We start from the raw sequence: 23,014 nt of genomic DNA on the forward strand, positions 1-23,014 counted from the left end.
GTGATGTGTGATGCGATTATGACGTCTTGGAGTTATCTTGTAATAATTGTGAGTGAAGATACACCGGTTTGCTCTCTCTCAGCCGTCGTAGTTGGGCCTTGCGATGTAAAGCTTGAGGAACAGCCATAAAAGGGAGGTTCACCTATAAAATTGACAAAATGAAGATTAAACCATATAACTTATAGTGTGAAACAGCAGTGTTCATCTCACCGGTCTAGGATAGGGATTATGATAATGAAGAGCTATGAAAAAAACCATATCTTTAATACTGACCAATTTATAGATTCACAGAAACCACTCACCCATACGAACGAACTACAAAACGAACTACATGCGTGTACACGTGGTATAATCTAACCAGTCACAAACTGGTACTCAAAATTGCAGAGAGGAGGATACTAGAATTAGTACTGTAGTTGGTATAACTTAGTTTACCCATTTCAAGCCTGGTCTCTGCTTCTTTTATACAAGTTTCAATTTCTTTGTCGTCTGTTATCTGACGAAATTAATGCATATAATCGATTATATGCCAAAATCACTATGATCTGATCGATCTTGGCTGAGAAAATTTTGTACCTTTGAATTTTTCCTGAAGAAACTTCTCGCTTCATTGCGTATATACGCTCTTTCCTCTTTAGTGTCACTGTCTAGGCCAGACGCCGCTGTCCATTGTCTGGCAGTGGTCAGTATTCTTCTGTACAATCGCAGGACAGCTAACTTATTCATAAACTGAGACTGAGATTAATTTATTAGGGCAGGAGACCCTAATGTCAGACAGAAATAAAAATTGCTAGTGAGCAGGGACTCGACTGTTGTAGTTGTGTGAAGAATCTAAGAGCCAACAGTAAATTCTCAGAAATCAACTGCTGAACATCCGGGCAGTAGGAGGTGTTTCAGAGTTCTCGTTTTTCTCGCTAACGACAGATGATGTAAAGATTAATTGAGCGTGTGCTATAGCACTAATTATACAGATACCACACAATGTACAGCTTATTGCCGCTAAATTTTTCTTCCTACAGAAACACCCTTTCTAACGTGCGTTAGAGTTAGTCTCTAACGTGCGTTAGAGTCGAGGTCCCGGCTATCTGTCGTTACTAGGTTGGCAGATGAGTGCCCACAACGACGACAAGGGAGGTCGAACACGAACACGTTGCGATAGTCCTGATGTGTCACGACCAAATTCACATGATCCTGCTTCAACGTCGGCCAAACGTGGAAGGGAAAACATATCACGTTTTCACGATCAGCGCGACAAACCTGCCAGTTCCCACCGCGATCGTTCTCAGTACAATGGCACAGGAACTGGAACTGAAACGGCAGAGTCGAAATGTCGACAAGACAGGGAAAGAAGTGTGGCAGGTAAAACGGAGTCGCTTACGAGTGGGAGAGAGCACCACCGGAGGGAAAATGATGGCGGCAGGAGAGGAAGGGCGTCCCAAGACTCTGATAGCGTTTCTAGTAGACAATATCATTCATTGCCGGTGTCCAGACCACCAAGAGAAAGAGCTGCTGCAGATTCCGACGACGTTGCTAGCGTTTCTAGTCAACGAGCTCATTCATTGCCTGTGGTCAGACAACCAAGCAAAACAGCTACAGATTTACAGCAAGACACACAACGTGGCGTTTCTTCATTGGATGTAACTGCTGATTACGTTCGAGAGGGACGAAATCGTGAAGAAACTAGGAAGAAGTATTCTACACCACAGACAGATCAAGATGTGCAGCTCAGTCCCTGTCTAGTTACAGACGTCGCTGATAGAGACAACGAACGGTACCAGTCAGAGGAGGGTCAGGGCTATCCAGAACATGAAAGGGAAGATAGACACTTTGCAGTGGTTTACAAAGAGTTTACTCTTCTTGGAGTCTTTGATGGACATGATGGCAGCAAGGCATCTGACTTTGTCAGTAAACAATTTCCTCATATTCTTGTACAAAGATTAGAAAAGGATCGATTCTATACTGATAAACAAGTTGAAGAGTCATTGCTATCTGCACTCAGGGAAGTTGAATGTAGTTTTTTTATGACGCTAGACCCATCTATATCCCAGAAGATGTCACTACAGTCAGAGTTACCAGAGGTATACCGGTATTTACAAATAGGGTGCATTACAGGAGCATTGAGTCATTATATGATATATTGCATTATGTAGGGTTTAAACTCATATGAAGCTTTTCAACAATTTCCAGATGTTGTTCACGACTTGGCTGCTGTGAGTGAGAAACTTGCTGGAGGTACCACTGCAGCATTAGCTGTTATCCATAACCATGTTCTTTTTGCGGCTAATGTTGGTGATTCAAGAGTACTGCTTGCTCATTGCAGTGAAAAGGGTGCATTGTATTGTCGTCAGTTGACTGTTGACCATGACTGTGACAATAAGGATGAACTGAAGAGATTAGAGGAGTTGGGCTTGAATGCAAAAGTCATCATTCAGTCTGGGAGAGTAGGATCTCAGCAATGCACTCGAACATTGGGTGACTACTCTGTCAAGGGTGGCTACAAAGAGTTTGACATTTTAAGGTAGCAGTAATGGTATTTGTACTTTTGCATACCGGGAATTTCCAAAACAGTGCCCAGTCAAAAGATTGCCCCACTGGGCGATTTTTTGGAAACTGTTCTCATTTACAGTCTATGGGCCACCGTTGAGAATCAAGATTGTGGTATGCGATTCTATGTCGTGGCCCAAAGTTGGTCGATATTACGAAGCTGTATTAGTAGCGTGCGTTACTATACTGCAGTGCACGTACAGGTTTGGCAACCAGGCAGCGGTCTTACACTGGATTAAAGAAGGAACCTAAAAAGAAACACTTTTGTTGAAGAAGTGTAGGAGGGCAGTCAAGTCTGCACTCCTGAGGTTATAAAGACTAAGTATGCAGGACGTTGCAAGATGGCCCTTACACTTGCCTACTCTGTGGTACTCAAGTCAATCTGCCAATTTTCAGAGTTTCCTACGGACTGCCCAGGTGCTTATTGAGAATGGATTTTCTTCCATAAAAATCCCATTTTTCGTATTGCTGCTCTCAGCGCTGTTTTGGAAATTGCCAGTAATTGTTAATTATTATATGCTGTTTGTGCTGCAGGGAGGCAAAATCAGAACCTGTTATTGCAGAACCATATATTTGTGGAGGAATTCAGTTGGAAGAGTGTCATCAGTTTGTTGCAGTTATGTCTGATGGTGTTTACAAGACATTTAGTGAAGCAACTGGTGATAAAGAAAGTGCAAATAATGCAATCTGTCGGATGATACATACTGAATTGAAAAAGAAACATCCTGATGTGAGAGATGTTGCCAAACAAGTTTTGCATAATCTTATCGAAATGCACAAGAAGGAATTCTTTGCAAATCGAAATCAGGAATGCAGAAAGAGGGATGACATGACACTGCTTGTGTACAGTTTGCAAGGAGGCATATCCACGGGCACTCTGGTTTAGTATGTTTGCATATTATATACTGTACATCTTATGCGAAACTTTTTCTTGCTATTTTTGTATTTACGTGTATTGTTGTATGTTGCGATTTGTGTCTGAATACCATTTAAATGTTGCGTAATGTCACGTGGAGACGTCACAGTTTGCAGTCGGTTCATGACCCGGATGTGTATCTAAAGAAGTCAATCCTGCACAGAATGGATCGGGATCGGTGGTGCCGAGTAAGATTTCGATGCTGCATGCTAGTTGTTCATACGCCCTTGTTTGTGCACCTGCATGGTTTGGTGAATTCCAAATAAATGAGATCACATCACATCACGACTGAGGCCCCCATACCCAACGCTGAGTCACCGTTTTCTTTGTCATCGTTAGGACGAACAGCGGAGACTCAGCTGGACGGACGACATTCCAACTTGTCTCTGCACGGGGGTCGGATGTGCTACGAACCAGCGTTATCACCGAGATGGTGCACGCAGCGAGGTGCACGAGATGGAAGACATGAGTTTCAACCATGTTTACGGCGATACAAGCATTTATGGAGTGCTCGACGGGCACGATGGCCGTAAAGTAGTGGAATACGCACGTCAGCGATTTCCAGTTGATCTTCTATTGGGAGATCAGCTTTCCGCTTGCGACGGGTGCTCGTTGGATGAGCTGCAAGTGAAAGCAGCACTCAGGAATAGCTTTCTTCAGGTCGACAGAGGGTTCTTTAGCAATATAGACGCAGTTCTTGCGGAACGTGCTCAGTTGATTTTCTGCTTACCAGAGGTAAGTTAGACCTATACATACGTGTACGTGTTGATAGGGTTAGGTTTGCTGCATGGATGTGGAAAGGTTGCTTTGAGATGAAATGTTTCTGATAATGGTAATAGTGTGATTTGTAACTACTGTTTGTAGTTAGCTGTCTTCTGTCTACTGCGATGTTTCTATTGGTTTTGAGTAAATTTAGTTCTTTTCTATTGTATGTGTGCTCTGTACTTTTGGTTGAGTTGATGTATGTTTTTTCTTTAATTAAGAAATTATACTTGTCTTTGCTAGGTCACGTAGTCTATCAATAATAGTAAATTATACTTGGTTGATTAGTTAGGGGTCATCCATAATTGTCGACATTTACTCAAGCATACGAAGCGTACTCTTTTCTGCAAACCCCCTCCCCTAAGTGTACATAAAGATGTTGGTCATATATTTGTAATATACCATGATATTACAATAATTAGAAGCCCTTTCGAAGATTGATATGGACATTTTGTTCTGGCCATCAGTCTTCCATTGTCGTTGCACTTTCTGCACAGCTTCCTCGATCATGAGACAAATTGAGATGGGCTGGGAAAGACAAAAAGCGTTCACAAACTGCTGGTACCTGTTCGCCGGCATTTTATTAACAGCACATTGTCTCTTAGACAGGTCTGTTAGTACCTACAACAGAGTGCTGCACTGCCTAAACACGTGTGATGAATACTTAGCGCGTGCTACACGTGTCATACACTTGTGATGAATAGTTACATGTGCAAATGTAGATACAACACGCGTAGGCATAAATGCAATATTTTGACTTCAGTATCACTTCCTATCTACTTCTGGACCAAAGAAATCATCGACATTTTATGCTCTGCCCAAAAGTGTACAACTACTTTTACCCCTCCCTAGCGTACGCTTTGTACGCTTGAGTAATTGTCGACAATTATGGATGACCCCTTAATATTAGTTGAGATTGATACGTATGTGGCTTTTTATAATGGATGGTGGTGTTTGACTGAACTGATGTGTGGTTGCTTTGTGTACAAGTAGTTGGACATGTTCCCATTGTTTTCTTATCTTGTTAGAAGACGAATGATATACAGACATACCATGAGCACCAAATGGAGTTGGATCGACTTCATGAAATCCAGATTGAAGTGGCCGGTGGAACCACTGCAGTTGTTGGTCTAGTTTACAAAGGCAACTTGTATGTCGCCAATGTTGGAGATTCAAGAGCGCTTCTTTGCACATCAGATTCCACTGGTAGTCTATATGTTCAGAATGTAACAGTCGACCATAATATGAAAAATCCTAATGAAGTGGCAAGACTTGCTAACATTGGTTTAAATGTTGAACAATTAATGAGAGGAAATAGAATTGGTGGTTTAGAGCACACAAGAAGCATTGGTGACTATGCATTGAAAGGTGGATATAAGGATTTTGATATAATAAGGTATTTTTGTATAGGACATTGTTGTTCTTCTAAATTCAAGTTGTTCTCTTACCTTTTTAGTATGGCGTCATCGGAACCGGTGATTGCAGATCCTCATGTTGTTGGGCCTATTCCTCTTGGTGAATCAGTCAGCTTCTTAGTGTTGATGTCGGATGGTGTTTATAATGCACTGGAAGAAGCATCTAACTGTCCGGATGTCAACATGGAGATTGCTAGGTTGGTAAGTGATGAATTGTTTTGTAACTCAAGTGTGACGAGTGCTGCTCAAGCAGTAGTGGACAAGATCTGTCGTCTACATTATGAGTATTTTATGGAGGAGAGAGGTGTAATATCCGAACGTGGAGATATGACGCTGTTAATTAGAAATTTTCACCACGGACTGAAATGTCGGACTTACTCTTCCGCTTCAACAAATAGCAACAGTTCACGTGACACAATAGATTTGTCTCGGACACCACAAGGAGGAGGGTACTTTCAACCAGTCACTGTTCCTTATTCTGAAACTAATCCATCCAACACATCGCCCAGTCTATATATTCCTGACAGTCGTTTCCAAAGCGGTTCTGGACTCTGTCCAACCATGCGGTTGGTGCCTGTTGGATCTTCTCAATATACGAGTCCGTCCCCTGTCAGTGCGTCTACTTTGTATTCTGATGACCCTTTCACTATCTACAGTCCTGGTAGGAGAGACAATCCTTCACAGTTGGAAACACCATTAATGGTGCCAACATGTGCCTATCCTGCTGCTGCAAGACAGACGAGTTATGGTGATTGCAATATCAAACCAAGCAGGTCAGATACGTTTCAGTCAACATATGATCGAGAGAGCAATGGAAGACGGCGTGCTACTTCGTCAGGTCCTGTACTTCATCCAAGCGGAAGGACTCTGGGAGATGTGGATCAAGCACGTGCCAGTCCGGTACATTTTATCAAGGGTCATCGCAGGGTTCCGTCGGATCCCTCCTGTGTTGCAAAGTCTTCTCCAAAGCCTCCACACCGTAAACTAACCTACCCAGTAGCAGAGCAATCTGCAATATCTAGTCGAGGCATGCAGAGACACATATCGTTTCCGTTTGTGACTGCTGTAGCACCGACTTGGTCAAGAAAGAAACCTGATCGAGAAAGAGTCCAAGAAATCAGTGAAGAGTGTGGTGGCTTACCAAGACAACGTTCAGATCCGTTGATTGCTGTCAGCTCATCGCGGCAGTCTGCATTGTCTCCAACTCCGTGTCGCTCGCAAACTCCTGGTCTCGATTGTATGACGTCGGACACTTCAAAAATACAGTCCAGGACGTCCACTCCATTATCAGGCATGTCGCCGTACCACACGCCTCCTAGTCCACCCAACCAAGCTGTTCAAGGAAAGCCGACTGGAATGGGTGGATCGGTAGACAGTGGTATTAGCAACATGGAGGAGTCTGATCCAGAGCAGAGACAGACTGTAGACACAGCAGCAGAGGTGAATGTAGTGTCACATACCATTTCATGCAGGCCAGAAAATGAAGGCACGGTGCAAGATACTAAGACAATAACACGTGAAGTGAACAAAGAGAATGAATCGGTTCCTTCACAAACAGAAAGAGAGGAAAGCCCAGACACAAGTGGACGGATTGTTAGCTACTTGGATTTTTCAGGTATTAGTTTACCAGATGAACTGTCAAGGTTTTTTGATGGGCATTGTCAATAGCCAGTGTACAGTAAGCGTGCTATAGTTAATTAAAGTTATATTCCTAATGTGGTTTTACATATCTGTATATATCACTAGTGTATATTATAAAAAAGAATCGTAACTTTTGACTCACTCTGAGATGCCAGTACAGTATGTATGTATTCACATTTGTTGTAATTCTATGTTATCTCATAATTCGTTATTCCCATAAAGTACAGTACATGGAGTTCTCATGAATACAAATCGTTGCCTAATTATGAAAAACTAGAGCCGCTTTAAGTTTTTCTTTCTGTCTGCTTTTTTCTTCTCTGTTTTCTTATCGAGCAGCTTCTTTTTGGCTAGACTAGAAGCTGCATCACTACACGATGCATCATTGTCGCTTGATCTTTGTAAAGCATGGATCTCGGTCATCATGCGAGCTCGTTTGCTGTAGTCTTCGTAATGTTCAAGCAGCAATCTTCCAGCTTCTTCGTTCAGTGCTGATTCGGGATTGGGAACGATCAGCAAACATTTAATTGTCTACAACAGAAACGTTAACAATTATGGTTTTTGCTTCACATCGTGTACAAGCACCAAAAGCAAATGCTTTATGCCAAGTTCAGACTTCCAGTCTTTCTTCAGGGTGTTGACACAAATCTCTCCATTTCTGGCCACGTTGGGATGGAAGATTTTTGTAAGAAAGAATCCTTTTGGTGGCGCCGCTGGAAAGTCTTTTCCCAAAGCCAACTTAATTCTGAACACTCCACCTTCATAAGGTGTACCACCTAGTAAACAGAGAGGATAGATTTGAGACACAAACGGCTTGACAACCAACCATGTCAACGCCTCTTTCGCTCTCGTCCAATGAACACTTACTAGGGCCTGCTATGGTGGCTTGGATATCAGTGACGTTCTCTTCGTTGGGTATGACGGTGATTCCTTCTGGCGGGTCGGAGATGAGAGACGCAATTTCTTGAGCGACTTTGCGAATGACACTTTGGTTGAAACTCTCGATGTTAGACGACTAAGCAGAAACTCAACTCCAATCTCAATACCATGTATAGAACGTTGGCCATTTCGTACCATAACAGCAAGCACTTCTTCACCAAGTTCGAAACTTCAAATTTACCATTGCTAGTCCCCGGATATCACGTGGTCTTGTTTCTTCCAATGATTCGATGGTCGACTTCGGTTGCTTTGGGTGTCTCAGCCGGTATTGCGGCTTGCATAGCTTTCTACTGGTATTACCGACGTAGAAGTAGTGAAATGCAACGTTCGGGTTCAAGTGGCGTTCCAAACGGGCGACTAGTGCACTCTCATAGCAACTATACTACCGAAATTGCTGTTCCTGATGAGGTTGTGGGTTATATAATTGGCAAAGAAGGACAAAACGTGAAGCAACTTCGTTCGCAGATGGGTGTGAAGATAACTTTCAAGGAGATCGAAGGTGGCTCACGAGTTGCAGTTATTTGCGGGAAACGAGATTCTGTGGATCAGGCTAGGTCGACAATTCAAAGGCAAATCACGGAAAAATTGACAGTGAAGAAAATTGATACATTCGCTTTTCAGGTTCCACAATATACAGTGGGCAGGATCATCGGGAAGCAGGGTAAAACTATAAGGGAATTATGTCGAGTGTCTGGCGCCAAAATTGAAATTGAAAGAGGCAGTGAATATAATCTTCTTTGTCAACGACGTTGCACTATTACTGGAACAGCTGAGCAAATTAACAGGGCAAAGTTACTGTTGGAAGAGAAGGTGGTCGAGGAAAATGAGTTTAGGAGGAAGAGAGGCTCAGATCAAAGCAAGAAGAATATGAAGGGAGCTTCTTTAATGCAAAAAGATAGAGAAATGTCAGTATTTGCTGCTCAAGCTGCCACTGTTGATTTAGGAGCTTTGTCGCCTCGTTTACCAGCAGTCACTGATTATTTTACAGTGTATGTTGCAGCTGTTGAACATCCTGGTCACTTTTGGATTCAGGTACTGGAACCGGATGGAACTAAGCTGGATGCTATCTCTCAAGAAATCAATAGCATTTATCCTCATCTTGAAGCTAGTGAAATGGCTTTGAAACATGTTAGTGTTGGTGACATTGTTTGTGCTCTTTTTGAGCATGACTCGTCATGGTACAGAGCAAGGGTAGAAGATATTATTTCGGACAGTGAGGTTGAAGTGTATTTTGTTGATTTTGGAGACAACAGCAGAGTTCCCTATAGTAGTATTAAGAGAATAAGGTTGGTTGATTAAATTTTGTAATGTAAGCTATTTGTATAACAACTGGATAATTTGTAGACCAGAATTTTTGCAACTTCCATTTCAAGCGATAGAATGTGGACTGCATGGAATTTGTCCCAAAGGTAATTCAATCTTTATAAGCAGGGCACTTTATTAGTGCTTTTTACCAACTATCTTGTATTGTCAATTTGCAGCAGGGGAATCTGCTGAATGGTCTGATGATGCCGTTGATCTTTTTGAGGAAACAACACATTGTGCCAGGTGGAGACCACTGATGGCTAAGATCATGGGCTATGAACTTCTACAGTCAACAAAAGATAATGTTCCAATGTTGGAGTTAGTAGACACAAACAGCAGAGAGGTATGGCATACGTGGCATACGTTTGTGTGTAGATTGCAGTGGATTAACTGTACTGGAGTAGATGTGTTTGACTTTTGATTTAATTTTATAATTTCTTTATATGAAGGATATTAATATAGCTGGAGAACTGGTCAGAGAAGGGTTTGCCATCTGGTCAAGTGACAAGCAGATAGAAAGAAGCTTACCTGCTAAAGGAGCTGAGCCTGATCTGATAGCAGATTCACTTACTAAAGACACATGAATTGACCAAGTGGTTTTGATGTCAACATACAAAGTTGATTTTTGTCAGATCAGGTTTGAAGCAAATTGTGGATTATAATTGCTTTTCATTGCTCTAACAGTCATAGTAGTCTGAAAAATTTGGGGACAGATTGCAGTTAAGATTTGCAGACTGGATAAGAAGGAAGTAATTGTTGTAACTGTTGTAATAACCTGTTAAATTTCAAGTTTTGCAAATTGACGTTGTTTTAGGTCAATGGACTCCATGTTATTAAACACATACATAGGGTTTAGTGGCATCAGTAGGGAGAGAAAGTTTCTGTTATTGCTTACACTTTGGCATGTGGTGCCAACCAGAGACAACAAAACGTAGTCACATCGGTTAACAACAAAGTTAACAACATTAGGGCTTGTTCTAATCAAAATCCCGTGACTATCTTAATTGTTTAGAAGGCATATCGTGACTTGCTTTGCTTGTAGGAGTCGCTGTCACCGGTTTACATCTAGACAACTGGCTTTTCTCGCGTTTATAAATTGCCCTCAAAATTTAGATATTACTACACAGTTTGTATTGTTGATAATACGGGAATTGGAATTACATCTACAGGGCCGGATCCAGGAATTTTGAAAGAGGGGGTTCACCGTTAGCAGTTATTTATAGCATTACTAATTTTCTCTTTTCTAATGAAATTATATGAAATTATTGATCCACGCCTATTGGAAAAGAGGGGGTTAACCCCGTAATCCCCTAACCCCGTAATCCCTTAACCCCGTAATCCCTTAACCCCCTCTGGATCCGGCCCTGATCTAGTCTCGCGTAGCCAGACTCTACCGCCGCGTCATGCTTTTTTAGCATGGGGTGTTCTAGCTAGAGAGCTCTCGTTTGTACGTAGTCGACCGTTTGATCATATAGTTCTTGGTTGTTGCTGGTGAATTCGCGTGTGCTGTCCCTAGATAACGAATCGGTTTCGTTGATATCTTTACAACTAGCTTCTATTAGATTAACTAAAAGTAAGTATACGCTTCGTTTTGGCTACCTTATATTAGGGCAGACTTCAGTATAAAATTCACACATACAGTACTGTGTCTCTCGGTAGGTCGTCGTTTCGAACTTCTGGCTGCGATTTTAGAGCCTAGTAAAATGAAGATTCTTAATTAATTAAATCGTTGAGATCTATAGACATGCATGCACACGTTTCTTCGATCTTTTTTGTCGCTGACAGTAGACTTGCGGATTCCTGTGACTTCGCACGTAGTGTCGTAAAGAAAACCGCGTCTGTTAGTGTTGTCGTTGTGTATTCTGTCGTGTGAAAGTAGGCGGGCCAAACGATAAAAGTCACAGAAGTCTGCTAATCAATGGGTTTTATCTAATAATTACTAGTTGACGTTGCGCGACATCTGGCTTTGTACGTATCGTTTCATTAATTCGTTTCGTTACTGCTGAACTTGTGCCACATCACTGTATAAACGCATGTCTATCTTGCATACACCCTAGATATGTTATATGTTCTAGTGTTGAAACAGTTGTTTTCCCATGTATACCATTTAAGGTATATTATGTTTGGACGAGACTAATACTATAAAGACGTAAGTACAGTACAGGAGCCTGTTGAATGTCGACACAAAACACCCTAGAAATATGGATAGACTGGGAATGCGATATCGATTTCTTTACGTGCGAGCGATTGCGTGAGAATACTGTGAGTTTTTTCACATTGTAGACTTGATAAGCTCTGCTGCCTTGGTGGACACTACATGAAGCGAATGGAAGTCGATTGTTTCAGTTTTCTTTTCAGATTTGTGGAGTCTTGTAACATGGCTGCAAACTCGATTTGCAAGCAAACGACAGCGACACTGTTTCTAGGTACGTTTTGGGTCGATCGGCAGAGATTTCTAGGGAGCAGTTAGATCAAACTAAATCTGGGGTACACGTATCTGGCTAGATCTGTAGTGCTACAGCGCCAGCAACGTTAGGATGCGTTGTGCACTTACCCCTAGTGATCGATGCGTAACGTTGTCTTTTAGTGCTGAGCACTCTGACTTTTCTTGCTACATCAACGGAGTGTCCTGCACTGGAAAGTTTTGATAATGGACGAATTTTGAACAACGGTACCAGCTCAAACACTACCGTCACATTTGAGTGTGACCGGTGCTACCAACTGGACGGCTTTGTGAATTTGACGTGTTCTAGAGGCAGTTGGGACGGGACACAACCTCAATGCAACAGTAAGTTTACTGATGGCGGAGCAAACGCTACCACTGGGTACAGGTAAATGATCTAATCTGTTTGTCGTTTGTCAGAGACATCTTGCAGCAATCTGGATACCCCAGAAAATGGGAACAAGAATTCCACTAACTATGCATGTGATTCAGTAGTTGCCTTTCGATGCAATGAGTGTTACGACCTGGTGGATGATCAACCGCTTACTTGTTTGCCTAATAGTTCATGGAGTGGGGATGTACCAAGTTGCGATGGTTAGTTTTCCGTATTGAACATTTGAATCTATATTGTCAAAGTTGCATATGGTTGCAGTAAAGAATTGCCCTGATCTATCTGCACCAAGTAATGGAGTAAAGAACTCAACTATCACTGCATGTGGTACAGTTGTAGCTTTTAGTTGCAACGAGTGTTATGACCTGGTAGGGGATCAACAGCTTACTTGTTTGTCAAATAGTTCATGGAGTGGTGAAGTACCAAGTTGCAATGGTTACATTTCTGCATTGAACATATGAGTCTGGTTTCTAATTGGTTGCACATGTTACAGTAAAGAATTGCTCGGTTCTCTCTATGCCATCCAATGGAGTAAAGAATTCAACTAACAGTTTATGTGGTACTGTAGTTGAATTTGGTTGTGAATCATGCTATCATTTGTCGGGTTTGAAGTTACTGGAGTGTCAACCTGATCAGTCATGGAGTGGGTCACAGCCCATTTGTGAGGGTAAATTGATGTTTGATTGGGAGGTATAGTTGTTGTTATGGTATTTTTGTTGATATATATGTGTGTGTGTTGCAGCTAACTACGTAGACTTTAACAGGGATAACAGTTCAACTCTTGATCCTCCTGTTATTGTTTTGACTGAAGCAGTGTCCACATCACCACTATTTGTTATTGATCAGTCCATGCTGGATGTAGTTGGGTTTGGAACTGAAGTAAAGCTATATATGCTAATTGTTTATCAGTACGAGATTGTTGATTTTCATGCTGTTATTGCTGCTGTACTGCTTTCAAGGATTGGACATCTGTAAAATTAGAAGTTCACATTCCTCGAGGACTTCCAGGGAATGCTCTTTTGAGTGAAATGGTAACAATCAACAGTCTGTCTGTTTGAAACCATTAGTTAATGTAATGTACAGTACTCACAGGAATAACTTTTACAATATTCGAGTAAATGTGTTGCATTTGCTTATCTTTGTGAGGATGTTTATTGTTCTGTTGCTGTGCAATTCTTTTGCATTGATTTATGTATTGCAGGTTGAGTTTAGTCCAGATAGAGCTCATAGTAGGAACATATTAACTGCAATCGAATTTACAAGTTTGTCTAGTAAAGTCATTGAAAGAGAAGAGACTGATTTGACTAATGGAGTGTATGAGAATGTGCTGTTTAAGTTATATCTAGATAAGATAGTAATCAATGTAATTATGATTAGACGTACAACTTTTATTGATAATGAAAATTCTGCCAACTTGACACTTGTGTTGTTGTCACTACAATATATCAATTTTGACAATCCTCCTCAAGGCGACACAAGGTTTGATACTTGGCAATGTGCTATATGTATGTACTGATTGGTTGTGTACATCTTTATTACCAGATATATTGAACTAACAGTGGAGTGTGGAGGAATGTCGTCAGAAGTTGTAAATATAACCATTCGATTTGTGGGACTAAATGATAACCCACCTGTCATCGTGATTGGTGGTTAGTTGTATGATTGTTAGATCATGTATTACATTCAATAGTTTATTGTGTTGTCTATAGATAATGTCACTCAATTTGTAGAGGGCACTACTACACTTGTGGATATCACTAACAACTCACTTGTCCTCAGTGATGCTGACAGTGATCAGTAAAATCTTTATGCTGTAACTTGTCAGTTGATCTTGGCAAACACTAGTTGCTTTGTTAGTTATCAAATGCACAATGCTACTGTTCGTTTGGTTGTAAACAATATGGAAACTGTTACTAATGAACAACTTTTATCAACAGTATCATATCCTGGGGTGACTGTTAGGGTAAGTTTTTGTTTGCTGCTAGTTGTATGTGGGATATAGTCTGAATAGTATGTATTAGTTTATTGTTGGTTGGTAGTATGATGTTCCTTCTGCTACACTGACATTTACAGGACGCGCATCTGAGACAGCTTATTCGTCGTTGCTGAATGGAGTGAAATATAACAATACGTATGGTGTCATGCATGTAACATTAGATCAACTACGTGGTGTAATGGTATTGTTTGTGTGTTAGAGCTGAAGACGTTGCCAACTCTGAAATCCTTTTTCGACTAGCTGAATTTGAGGTTTCTGATGGGAAGTTTTCTTCTTCAGCTCGTGTAAGGTAGGTAACTAACTCACTGAAATACAACTTGCATATGTACTGTACATGTCAACATGTAATGTATGTGCTGCAGAATTAAGTGGATCAATATCAATGATGCTCCTGTTTTGACAATTAATGAGACGGCTCATTTGTACTTGGAGGGAAGTGAACAACTACAGCTGGTACCTCTGATCGTAATCAGAGACAGTGACAATAGGCAGTTAGAAGGGTGAAAACACTTGGTTTGTTGTTACTTGTGCTTTGCATGGAACTGGAGTGTTAATTAAGGGCAACTATTGTTCTTACTGGAGCAGAAGATGGTGATGCTATTGATGTGATGCTACCTGCAGGAATTAATGCTGAACAATTCGACTTAAGTGGGACACATCGTTCCCTGGTAGAATTGAATTTGATGTTTTATTTTATTACATATCACATCTGTTGTTTACAGGTTTTAAATGGGACTGCATCAGTTGGCACATATGAAGCAACATTAAAATCAGCAACCTATGTGAATCATCGATCACAACCAGCTTTGTTTGTCAGTAGTATAAAGTTAGTCATTATTGTGGGTACCTTTTCGTCTCTTCCTATTTGACTTTCTAATGCAAAGGACAGTAATTTTTGAAGTTAGTGATGGTCAAAACGTCAGCAACAGGGTGAAAGTTGAGGTATGGATGAATGTGTGTGTGTGTGTGTGTGTGTGTGTGTGTGTGTGTGTGTGTGTGTGTGCGCTTGTTAACCCTAGGCATAGCGAGTGTTATAGTAGTCGTCTTACCGGAAGTGGTGACGACCGACTCGACGGAAATACTGACTTGATCGACGGAAATAGTGGTGTGCTAATGTGTTATGATGGTGTGTTAGTGTTCTATTGTTGGCAGATTAAGTTCTCGCCAGTCAACGATCGTCCAATACTACAGTTTCAACAGGATGCTGATCCTACAAAGTTTGCACCTGAAAAGAATCGAACTGCTGCAACTGCATATGTTGAGGAAGGGGATCCTGTTCAAATTCTACCAGAGACTGCTACTCTCGTAGATGTGGATAGTGTGAATGGGTCAGCAGCCATGATAGAGATTACTGGATTGCAGAATGGGCTATCAGAGCAAGTGATGTGGAACAAAAGTTATGCTGTTGGGTTTGGTATTGAAGTGAAGATTAATTATACTGCTGGGAAACTTACAATAAAGATTTGTTTTAAATTTTTGTGGTGGAGGGTTGTCCTCAAATTTTTCTTAAGTTTTACTTTTGTGATCAAAGAAACAGTTGAACCTGTGGAAGGCAACAGGACAGCAGTTTTTACTGTGTTTGATGACCAAGGTGCTACTAGTGACTCAGCCATTGTGCACATTGATGTTCAACGGAGAAATGATAATCCTCAGTTAGATCTGGGGGCTGGCATCAATGCACTTGACAATTTGACATTCACAGAGATACCAGAAGGTGATCATGGAACAGGCATACACATCAGCAACAAACCACACAGAATTGAAATTAGGGATGAAGAGCAAGCTCGGCATTATATAGCAGAGATTACTGTGCAGCTGAAGTATGTGTGATAGTAAGCATTAACATTACATCACATCTATTATTTTTGTATTCTATAGTGTTACCAACTGTTTCACTGGTTCTGAAGAGTATGTTTATTTACTTGGAGTTGTCAATTCAGATTTGCTTCAAGTACATTTAAATAGGCTGCTTCATGTTGCTAATTTAGTAAAGTTTTTTTTTTAAAATTTCATTGTGTATATCTAATCTGTACAGTATACTCCTACTATTGATGGTCGTGGAGCTAAAGCTAAGACTGTCATTGTTCCTTCAAATGATGTTAGAAGTGCATAAGAATAGGATGAATTTATGTAATGACTGTAGTTTTTATGCAGGCTGAACGTCAAGCTGTGAAGCAAGAGTATGAAGAATTTTTGAAGTGTTTGCGATATATAAATTTGGACGATGAACCTGTGCTTTATTGCCCTAAAGAACTAAATGTTGTTGTCGAAAGATATGTATGTATAACTGTTATGTACTTCTGTGCATACGTTGATTTATTTTGTATAGATTGAAATTACTGTTGTTGACAGTGGCACTCCACCTGGCAGTGTTACTGTTCGCTGTCCATTGATCATTCAGCCTGTAAATGATATGGCTCCAGTTGTAATGGTTGATGTGGATGGAAATTGTTTTGTGGACCCTGTACCAAGTGGTGCAGCAGCTTTGTTAAATGCAGTTCAAGCAAGAAGGCGTCGAGAAGTATCAACTGTGAAACAGCAGGCAAGATACTTTTAATATTTGTATATTGTCATTATATGAAGCTGTTTTTACTTGAGTTGTTCCACAGCGATGAGCCCTCTGAAAACCATGCATGATTGACTTGTCATGAAGTACATATTACGAATTTAGACGTCATTTTGCTTGCAAGCGAGCTACTTGTAAAATATATCCGAAATCACACAAAGTAACTGTTATTTCACGTGGTTACAATAATTATTCGGTAACTCTAGAAAAGAAGAGTCTGTATTTGTCTAAGGAACTAGCTTCATTAGGTATAGCACACAATGTTGCTTTCTAATTGTTACCTGTTGCTGACAAGCACAGTATATGTTTTTGTTGTTTATTCCTATGTACTGCTTTGTGATTGGACTAGAGCATGATAGACATAGTCATACACCTTCTTACGTAGTCACGCAGACTGAAAGTGCATGGGCCTCTTTGAGTATGCTACTCAGTCAGTCGTGTGACTTTGCAAAGTCCTATTTCTGAATGCTGTAAGATTGTCTGAAATTTTCTATAGCTATATTTTGTGTAGGCACCTGATGTCTTGTCTATTGAGGCATTTGGGTACATGGGTGATTATTTTTGTTCTGGTTTTACTGTGTCAGTCAAGTTCTCGCAAGATACTAATACACCAGTTGTTTTACGACCATCTGACATGAAACAAGTCTTGCAACTGCATCCCCCGCTGTTGAATAACCTTTCCCATTTTGGTGTGTGGACGGACAAACAAACATTGTTGATCATCTTCCCGACTGTGGATGAGCCTAACAACGTTGATTTCAGTGAATTGATGATTAACTTTATTGCTCATGCAGGTATGCAATTGGATGTCTTTTTTTGTTATGTGTAGTTGATTTGACATCTTTTTGCCAGCAATGTACAACAGCAGTAGCACAGATGTCTGTGAGTTTAGTGTGTGTCAAATGAACGGTGGCTCTTTTGGTGTTGAAGGCTGGTTTAGCATCCAGGGAAAGTTGCAAGATAGTTCTGCCAAGACCCTTCACGACTCGGTTGCTGATGAATTAGAGCAGACTCGGTTGCATGATTGGGGTTTGCTCACATTGGCACTCGCTTGCTTTGTGGTTGCTTTTGTTGCAGTTGTTGTTGCTGGTTTTAAGGGAAAGAGGTAAGCTTGCTGCATGTGCTGATCTAAATAGGTCAAGAGCACAGTTTATTTATGATTGTAGGCTTTATGTGAAGGCTGGTAAAGCTTAATTAAGTCTGTGTCAAGGTCAGAAGCGGCGATATATAAGAATGTTAGTACTGGTCGAGTTACTTTTCTTAGCTAATTATGTCATACACACACAAAGCTTCACGAGTGAGTAGGGTATTGTAGTGTCAATGTCAGAATTGATGTTGTTGCTGCATTATAGTTCGCACTGTTGCATTGGACATGTTGCTTGATCTTCTTAAAATTAATTTGTTGCTGTTACTTTTCTTGGTTTTTGCTGATTTTGTGTGTGTCTTCAAGTTGTGTAGTGTATCTTGAGTACTTATATCTATCATATTGTATCTAGAATGGTTTGAACAGTTACCCAATCAACTTACCAGTACATTTCAAATCTATAGCAAGTCAATGATTATCTAGATATTCTAATCATGGTATGCATGCATTACAGCATTCTATGATTTCTTTTGGAGGCAGATGGATATCTTGAGCAATTGGTAAACGAAGAAGCACTACAGTGCAAACCCTCCGCATGCCATAGCTTTGCAGCTGCGTGAATGTAATTGGCGAGCGTAGCAAGGCTTTTTATCCGGGTCACACAACAGAAAGGGGCGTGGTCCTATATGGCTCTCCATCTACCTCGTGTGTGTGTGTGTGTGTGTGTGTGTGTGTGTGTGTGTGTGTGTGCGTGCGTATGCGTGCGTGTGGTGTGTGTATGTGTGTACACAATCTCAAATTTCTCCTCCCACGACCATGTTCATGATAGGACCTACCTTAAAAACCGTTTCTGTGTTCGACTACAGATGAGTCTAAGAACGATTCGTTTAATTAAGTGAGCAAACGGCGACGAAAAAGCTTCATGAACTTCCGTCGCTCCATCCTTTTGTATTGTAGCTAGGGATTGCGTGTACTTGACAACCAAGAACACCTTCAGAAGTTGAATGCCACCTACAGTCAACTATTGACACACGTCCCGTGTGAATAGTTGGCTGGATTACAATGTTGTTGTAATCCAGCCATCCTTTGGACATGACGTTGGAAGGATTACAATGTAATTCCTGATATTACAAAGACAGAGGAATAAACCGCCTTCCGACTCCGCGAAATCTGCGTGAACTCTCTCCCAAGGTGCCGTGGGATACAGCCATGGATGAGGAATACCAGCAGGCGGTTTATTTCTCTGACTTTGGCAAATTTCACATTTCTTGCACAATTCTTCCAACGTCACGTCCAAACTCTGAGCCACCAGATATATGATCTAGCTAATGCATTCATTCAATTTGAACCCAGATGGTTTTCATGAAGATCTGCTAGAACTCTTGGCTGTAATTTTTGCAGTATTATCACACGTGTTCCCCAAAGTAAACAGTTGTCTTCAACGCTAAGTTCATCCGACCGTCGTGAGTAGGGTTGTAACCTTGGATCCATGTGACTTTTCCAGTTCCATCCAGACAAGGTATACTGGTATGCCCGTCTCAAAATTGGATCCGCTTTAGTCTCTTGTGCTACTTCTGCTGCTGTTACAGGTAGATTCTCACAGCAATCCACATGGTACAATTCCTGGTTGGGGTCTATGACATTCACTTCCATTGGCAGTCGGGACAGCATATCTGCTTCCTTATTCTCCTCTCCAGCCATATACTCCAGGTTGTACTCGTATGCACTTAAAATTAGTGCCCACTTCTGCAGCCTTGCTGCTGCTAACGCCAGGATACCCTGTTTAGGCCCCAGAATTTGACCAAAGGTTTGTGATCTGTCACAAGTGTGAATCTTCGGCCAATGAGGAACTTGTGGAAATGACGAACACCGAATATTAATGCCAGTGCTTCACGCTCTATTTGGGCGTAACCCTTTTCTGCTGATGACAGTGTCCATGAAGCAAATGCTACCGTTCTCTCCGATCCATCCTCAAACTCGTGACTCAAACAGGCTCCTATTTCATTAGGGGGATGCGTCACATTTGAGCTTGACTGGTCGAGACAAATCATAGTGCGTAAGAAAACCAGACTGTAATAACTTGTTCTTTGCTGCATTGAATGCGGCTCTGTGTTTCCTTGTCCATCTCCACTGTTTCCTTTTGAAGTAACTCATACAATGCTTGTACAGTATTCGACAGATTTGGTAAGAAATGGCTGTAATAGTTTAACAGTCCCAGAAATGCCTTCAACTCAGTCACATTTCTTGGCTCAGGTGCTTCCCTGATAGCCTTGACCTTGTCTTCTGTAGGTCTCAGACCTTCGTGATCTACCCTGTGACCTAAGTATGTCACCTCAGACTTCCCAAATTCACATTTGTCCTTCTTTAGCCGGACTCCTCGTTGCTTTAGGCGTTGTAATACTTGCCTCGCTCTTGCATCGTGCTCGGCAACAGTTGAACCGACAATCAGTATGTCATCAAAAAAAAACAACTCCTGGTATTCCAGACAATATCATATCCATCGTTTTCTGGAAAATACTCGGTGCTGTTTCTATACCGAAAGGCATCCTGGTATAAGTAAACAAACCCTTCCTAGTATTTATGGTTAATTAAATACTGTTGGCTTCCGGTATCCACTTCCATTTGTTGGTAAGCTTGCTTTAGATCAAGCCTGATAAATCGTCGACCACCCGCTAAAGTAGCAAATAAATCTTGAGCATTTGGTGTGGGATACTCAATATTTTCCGAATATTCATTGATGGTTACTTTGTAGTCACCACACAATCTGATACTGCCGTCAGATTTCCTCACCACTACTATAGGTGAAATCCACTCGCTCTGTTCTACAGGTGTCAGTAACCCTTCTCTGACTAAGCGATCGATTTCAGTATCCACTTTAACTTGTAACGCAAATGGTACTGGTCTTGCCTTATGAATTAAAGACTGGGCTTGCATTGGCACTCAAAGTAATTTTGCTTGCACTCCTTGCAGCTTTCCCATTCCTTCCTTGAATAACTCAGGAAACTCGTGTAGGGGATCCAGGACATTCAAGCTAAATAAGGACGCCCAGTCCAACGTGAGTTGTGACGACCAGTTTCTGCCAAGCACTGCTGGCTTATTTGCAGCATTGACGACAACTTCTCTACCTCTTATTTCTTGATCTCCATATTGTACTGATACTATACAGCTTCTCCGCGTACAGGCAATGTCTGTCCACAATATGACTGTAATTTTACGTTGCTGCTCTGGAGTTTGACATGGGATAGTTGTTTCTCATAGGTCTCCCTGGGAATCACGGTAATAGTTGCACCCGTGTCAACAATCAGCTCTAATTCTTGTCCAGCTGCAGTCATATTGACTTTGATTGCGTCCTGACTTCCCAGACCATAAAGTGAACATACTTCCTCTTCTTCCACTTGTAACGTGGCTTGCTTCTGGTACTTTGCATTCTTGGTACCCGTTGCTCCACTCCCATTCTTGAAATCGCCTTGCTTCTTACTTCGGCAGGCTTTTGCAATAGGTCCCTTCTTGTGACTTAGATAGCACTCTCTGGATTTCATCTGACACTTATCGGGAACGTGCCCTTGCCATTGCATCTGTAGCATACTTTTCGATGGCGCGCCACTTGTGCCTTACTTCGCTATTTCTACTTAAGTAGAAATATAATTCTACTTAAGTGAAATTCAATTCTACTTAAGTGGAATTCATTTCTACTGAAGTAGAAATCCATTTCTACCTAAGTGAAAATTTATTATTTCCACTTCAGTTGAATTGAATTCGACGTAAGTAGAATCATTTTTACTGAAGTCAACTGATTACTACTTAAGTGGAAATGAATTTCACTTAAGTAGAATTGATATCCATATAAGTAGTATTCATTTCCACTTAAGTAGAATTCATATCCACTTAAGTAGTATTCCTTTCCACTTAAGTAGAATTCATTTTCACTTAAGTAGAATCCATATCCACTTAAGTAGTATTCATTTCCACTTAAGTAGAATTATTTCTACTTAAGTAGAAATAGCGAATTATGGCACAAGTGGCGCGCCATACGCATCAGACTGTGTTGTCTTTGACCTCCCACTGCTACTACCTTGCATGCTAAATGCCTTCTCGTGGTTCGTTGTTGACCCGTGTCTGCGCGTGTCTCCTCGCAAAGCTAGCGTCTCCTCCTGTCTTGCAGATTCAAAGGCTTGCGCGTTTCGTACTGCTTTATCCAGTGTTAATTAAGTCAGTTTCCGCCAGAATTTTCTGCTGTAGAGCTTCTACTCGTAATCCACATACGAATTGGTCTCTCAACGCAACTGACAACTTGTCTCCGAACTCACAGTGTTTAGCTAGCCGACGCAATTCTGACAACAACACCGTAACAGTCTCACCTTCTTTCTGTTGTCTCTTGTAATAACGGAATTGCTCGGCTCTAATAACAATCTTCTTTGGCTACGTCCATGGGCTAGGACGAGAATGATGCATGTAATATGATATCGCAGCCCAGCCGACGGAATTATGACACACTGACTTGACGCGCTCTCGTTAGCCTCGAAGTTCCAGACCGTTTCCCAAAAGAAATGGGAAAAGGTCTGGATCGACTTCTGATCAAATTGAGTTCGGAAGTAGGCGTAGTTACTTAAGAGAAATGGAAGGGTTGTAACAGTCAAAAACACCTCTTTAGATAACAGCGCTATGCCACCCGATGTCACAATAGGAGATCGATTACTACATTTTAGAGGCGTGTTCAAACAAGGTGGGTGGTAATCGACTGCAAATCTGCAGTGGTCCGCTGTACGGGATGCATTGAATCAATTTCGAGAGCCTTGGCGTTGTTTCAAAGGCACTGTCCAGTGCAGTTTACATCACGAAAGACGCGCACGTTGTTCATGCAATCAATTATGAGCTGTCTTTACACACAACTATTGTCGAACGCCTTTGCCAGAACCCGTGCATGTCATTACAGAACTCTCGACGTTCATTGGCCGTCACTTTAGTGGCGGCAGCCTGCTGATTGGCTGACTCGGATCACTTCCGAACTCGGTTTG

The 23,014-nt window shown here is 41.3% G+C and overlaps 6 protein-coding genes across 6 annotated transcripts; 4 read left to right on the forward strand and 2 right to left on the reverse strand.

Moving 5' to 3' along the window:
* Nucleotides 1-872, reverse strand: LOC134183951 (LYR motif containing protein 1-like). The gene is made up of 4 exons (XM_062651542.1): nt 577-872; nt 436-496; nt 211-242; nt 1-142 (listed from the first exon to the last, which is right to left on the reverse strand). Exons 1-4 carry the CDS (start codon nt 724-726, stop codon nt 17-19), a joined length of 369 nt encoding a protein of 122 aa, XP_062507526.1. The 5' UTR covers nt 727-872; the 3' UTR covers nt 1-16.
* A 202-nt stretch (nt 873-1,074) lies between these two features.
* LOC134184010 (uncharacterized) lies at nt 1,075-7,400 on the forward strand. Its single transcript, XM_062651610.1, has 7 exons — nt 1,075-2,078; nt 2,151-2,518; nt 3,079-3,429; nt 3,570-3,648; nt 3,800-4,195; nt 5,251-5,618; nt 5,679-7,400. Exons 1-7 carry the CDS (start codon nt 1,107-1,109, stop codon nt 7,303-7,305), a joined length of 4,161 nt encoding a protein of 1,386 aa, XP_062507594.1. The 5' UTR covers nt 1,075-1,106; the 3' UTR covers nt 7,306-7,400.
* Nucleotides 7,401-7,433: 33 nt separating this feature from the next.
* Nucleotides 7,434-8,418, reverse strand: LOC134185021 (ubiquitin-conjugating enzyme E2 S-like). Its single transcript, XM_062652804.1, has 4 exons — nt 8,350-8,418; nt 8,143-8,290; nt 7,861-8,051; nt 7,434-7,806 (listed from the first exon to the last, which is right to left on the reverse strand). Exons 1-4 carry the CDS (start codon nt 8,350-8,352, stop codon nt 7,552-7,554), a joined length of 597 nt encoding a protein of 198 aa, XP_062508788.1. The 5' UTR covers nt 8,353-8,418; the 3' UTR covers nt 7,434-7,551.
* A 3-nt stretch (nt 8,419-8,421) lies between these two features.
* Nucleotides 8,422-10,330, forward strand: LOC134185020 (tudor and KH domain-containing protein-like). The gene is made up of 4 exons (XM_062652803.1): nt 8,422-9,500; nt 9,559-9,623; nt 9,696-9,862; nt 9,969-10,330. Exons 1-4 carry the CDS (start codon nt 8,437-8,439, stop codon nt 10,101-10,103), a joined length of 1,431 nt encoding a protein of 476 aa, XP_062508787.1. The 5' UTR covers nt 8,422-8,436; the 3' UTR covers nt 10,104-10,330.
* A 1,439-nt stretch (nt 10,331-11,769) lies between these two features.
* LOC134184011 (E-selectin-like) lies at nt 11,770-13,869 on the forward strand. The gene is made up of 9 exons (XM_062651611.1): nt 11,770-11,945; nt 12,107-12,307; nt 12,383-12,556; nt 12,615-12,788; nt 12,847-13,020; nt 13,096-13,232; nt 13,313-13,384; nt 13,555-13,667; nt 13,731-13,869. Exons 1-9 carry the CDS (start codon nt 11,837-11,839, stop codon nt 13,867-13,869), a joined length of 1,293 nt encoding a protein of 430 aa, XP_062507595.1. The 5' UTR covers nt 11,770-11,836.
* Nucleotides 13,870-13,919: 50 nt separating this feature from the next.
* Nucleotides 13,920-18,425, forward strand: LOC134185019 (uncharacterized). The gene is made up of 17 exons (XM_062652802.1): nt 13,920-14,002; nt 14,063-14,150; nt 14,211-14,316; nt 14,393-14,484; nt 14,549-14,638; nt 14,712-14,849; nt 14,909-15,017; nt 15,072-15,175; nt 15,234-15,291; nt 15,502-16,169; nt 16,228-16,300; nt 16,385-16,447; nt 16,504-16,626; nt 16,679-16,891; nt 17,427-17,709; nt 17,768-18,020; nt 18,082-18,425. Exons 1-17 carry the CDS (start codon nt 13,927-13,929, stop codon nt 18,107-18,109), a joined length of 2,565 nt encoding a protein of 854 aa, XP_062508786.1. The 5' UTR covers nt 13,920-13,926; the 3' UTR covers nt 18,110-18,425.
* The last annotated feature ends 4,589 nt before the right edge of the window (nt 18,426-23,014 follow it).

Source organism: Corticium candelabrum, chromosome 9 (genome assembly GCF_963422355.1).
Source record: "Corticium candelabrum chromosome 9, ooCorCand1.1, whole genome shotgun sequence".
NCBI lineage: Eukaryota > Metazoa > Porifera > Homoscleromorpha > Homosclerophorida > Plakinidae > Corticium > Corticium candelabrum.